This window comes from Octopus bimaculoides, chromosome 3 (genome assembly GCF_001194135.2).
Source record: "Octopus bimaculoides isolate UCB-OBI-ISO-001 chromosome 3, ASM119413v2, whole genome shotgun sequence".
NCBI lineage: Eukaryota > Metazoa > Mollusca > Cephalopoda > Octopoda > Octopodidae > Octopus > Octopus bimaculoides.
Window position 1 is genome coordinate 161,685,241 of NC_068983.1, and position 2,344 is coordinate 161,687,584.

At 36.8% G+C, this 2,344-nt stretch overlaps 1 protein-coding gene across 1 annotated transcript in view; it reads right to left on the bottom strand.

Annotated features, from left to right (window-relative positions):
- The window catches only part of LOC106867188 (sorting nexin-17), a 53,164-nt gene that overhangs the window by 20,485 nt on the left and 30,335 nt on the right, over positions 1-2,344 (bottom strand). The window contains exons 7-8 of the mRNA XM_052966816.1: positions 2,257-2,326; positions 1,191-1,283 (exon numbers count right to left, since the gene is read on the bottom strand). Coding sequence (XP_052822776.1) covers positions 1,191-1,283; positions 2,257-2,326 — 163 coding nt within the window. The remainder of the gene's footprint in view (positions 1-1,190; positions 1,284-2,256; positions 2,327-2,344) is intronic.

The following is a 2,344-nucleotide window of genomic DNA, read 5'->3' on the forward strand; positions in this document are numbered from 1 at the left end:
CGAAATGACAATGTTAGAGATCAGATGCATCCAGCTAAAAGGCAAAACAACTCTGTAAAAATATATTCATGACAGACATGGCTTTGTTGATCAGCTGCAAAAGTTTCGAGAAGATACAATAGCTTGGAAGACAGGCCAGACAGTCTGGTGGACAGGCACAATGGCCTGGTAGACAGCCATGACAGCCTGGTGGACACCCACTACACTCCTGGAGTGGTTGGCGTTAGGAAGGGCATCCAGCTGTAGAAACTCTGCCAGATCAGATAGAAGCCTGGTGCAGCCATCTGGTTTGCCAGTCCTCAGTCAAATCGTCCAACCCATGCTAGCATGGAAGGCAGATGTTAAACGATGATAATGATGATGATGAAGCCCGTGTGAAGGATTTAAGCCAGGTACTACTTGGTACTACTTGTGGCATTTTGAAGTAAAAAAATATGGTTCTGTGTGGAACAAAAAATAATAATAAGTCCATTTGGCGGTTTTAAGTCAGGTCACTGTATGTTAATGGTGCTACCAGTAAACAATGTAGACTGGTACTACCTGTAGCATTTAAAAAAATATATATATATAATTCTTTGTGGAACAAAGAAAAAAATAAATAAGAAGAGAGAAATAATTCTGGTTAGAAGCAAAAGAAATGAAAAAAAAAAATAATGATGTTGTGTTGAAAGAGGAAAAAAATATATAATTCCGTGTGGAACAAGAAAAAAAAAAAATTCTGGTTAGAAGAAAAAGAAAGAAATAAAAGTATGTTGAAAGAAGAGAAAAAAAAATCTCAAAGGTGGGAGGTGTTGTGGCAGACACCCCCAAGTAAGAAGTGGGTTGTTCCACTACTGATAAATAGTGGACAGACACAGCAAGCAGTGTCAGTCGGTGAGGTATGCCGTATGGGCCAATTACGCAGACGGCGAAGTTATGTCATCATAATGTGGAACATATCACACCTGGAATTCAAAAAGGTGGTTGTTGGCACAATTGTTAATAATTTTGTGGGTGTTTACCAAGTGAGTTGCCAGACGTTCTGTAACCACTATGATGTAGGAGACCATGTTTAGATGGAGTGATACCAGCATTTTTGACTGTCCACGACATCAAAAATCAAACAGAGGCTATGGAGCAAATAAAAATGTACTCATTGCAATGATAATATGGTTGAATTTCTAAAATTCAATAAGTATATGGAAACTTACATCTTTTTTGGATCCTTTTTGCTGTAATGCTGATAGTTGTAAAAATTGGTCTTTTGTGGCTATAATCCATTGTTGTTCAATATCGTTTACTGCCTGAAAATATTTCCCAACAAAAATATTTTGAAAATACTACCTGTCAAAAAATATTTTAAAATATTATTCTGTCAAATGTAATACTTGTTTAATCACATTGTTTTGAATTAATCAGGCATTATCTTGGAGCTTCAAAATTCCAATGATGTCATTGATTATTTTTAGAATGACATTGTAGGGTTAGTGTGAGAGGCTGGATCTGGTCAGTTTGAACATTAAACAGGTGGAATTTTTGGCCAGATACAGACGGTTTAAAGGGTTAAGCTTCAATTTCAGAAAAGAAAGCTCTACAAGTCTGAATGTAAAGTACAAAAACAAACAAAACAAACTAAACAATGACATCTGTTTCTTGATTAACTAATTAAAGCAATTAAATTAACAAGTTACAATTTACTCAATTACTTGGTTGGATTTAGTTTCAGCTTAAGTGATTAACATCAGATATGACAAAAAATGAAATAAAATAACATCAAATGATCATAAATCATCATTCCTCATTTTAATATCCATTTTTCCATGCTTGCATGGGTCAGATGGAGTTTATTGAGGTAGACATTCTACTGCTGGATGCCTTTCCTGTTGCTAACCCTCACTTGTTTCCAAGTAAAGTAATAAGTTCTCCATGGCCAGACATGTTTTCATAGAATATTGGGAATGACTGACAATGCTTGCATGACATCATTATTATCACATGATCTCGAGGCAAGGAGACGCACATACACACACACGTGTGAGAGAGAGAGAGAGAGAGAGAGAGAGATGGGCTTCTTTCAGTTTCTGTCTCCTAAATCCACTCAGAAGGCTTTGGCCAGCTTGGGGTTATAGTAGAAATAAACTTGCCCGACATGCCACACAATGAGATTGAACTCAAAACCATGTGGCTGAGAAGCAAACTTCTTAATCACACAGCCACTCTTGGAACCTAAAAATGAGAAAAAAAGAAGAAAAAAAAGGGAGCAGTTTTCAAACTCACCTGTGTGTAGAGCAAGGACAATGTCACTCGGTTATTGAGAAGGTCATTATCGTACTGCATGTCCCAGTAGCTGGACAAAAAAGATTAC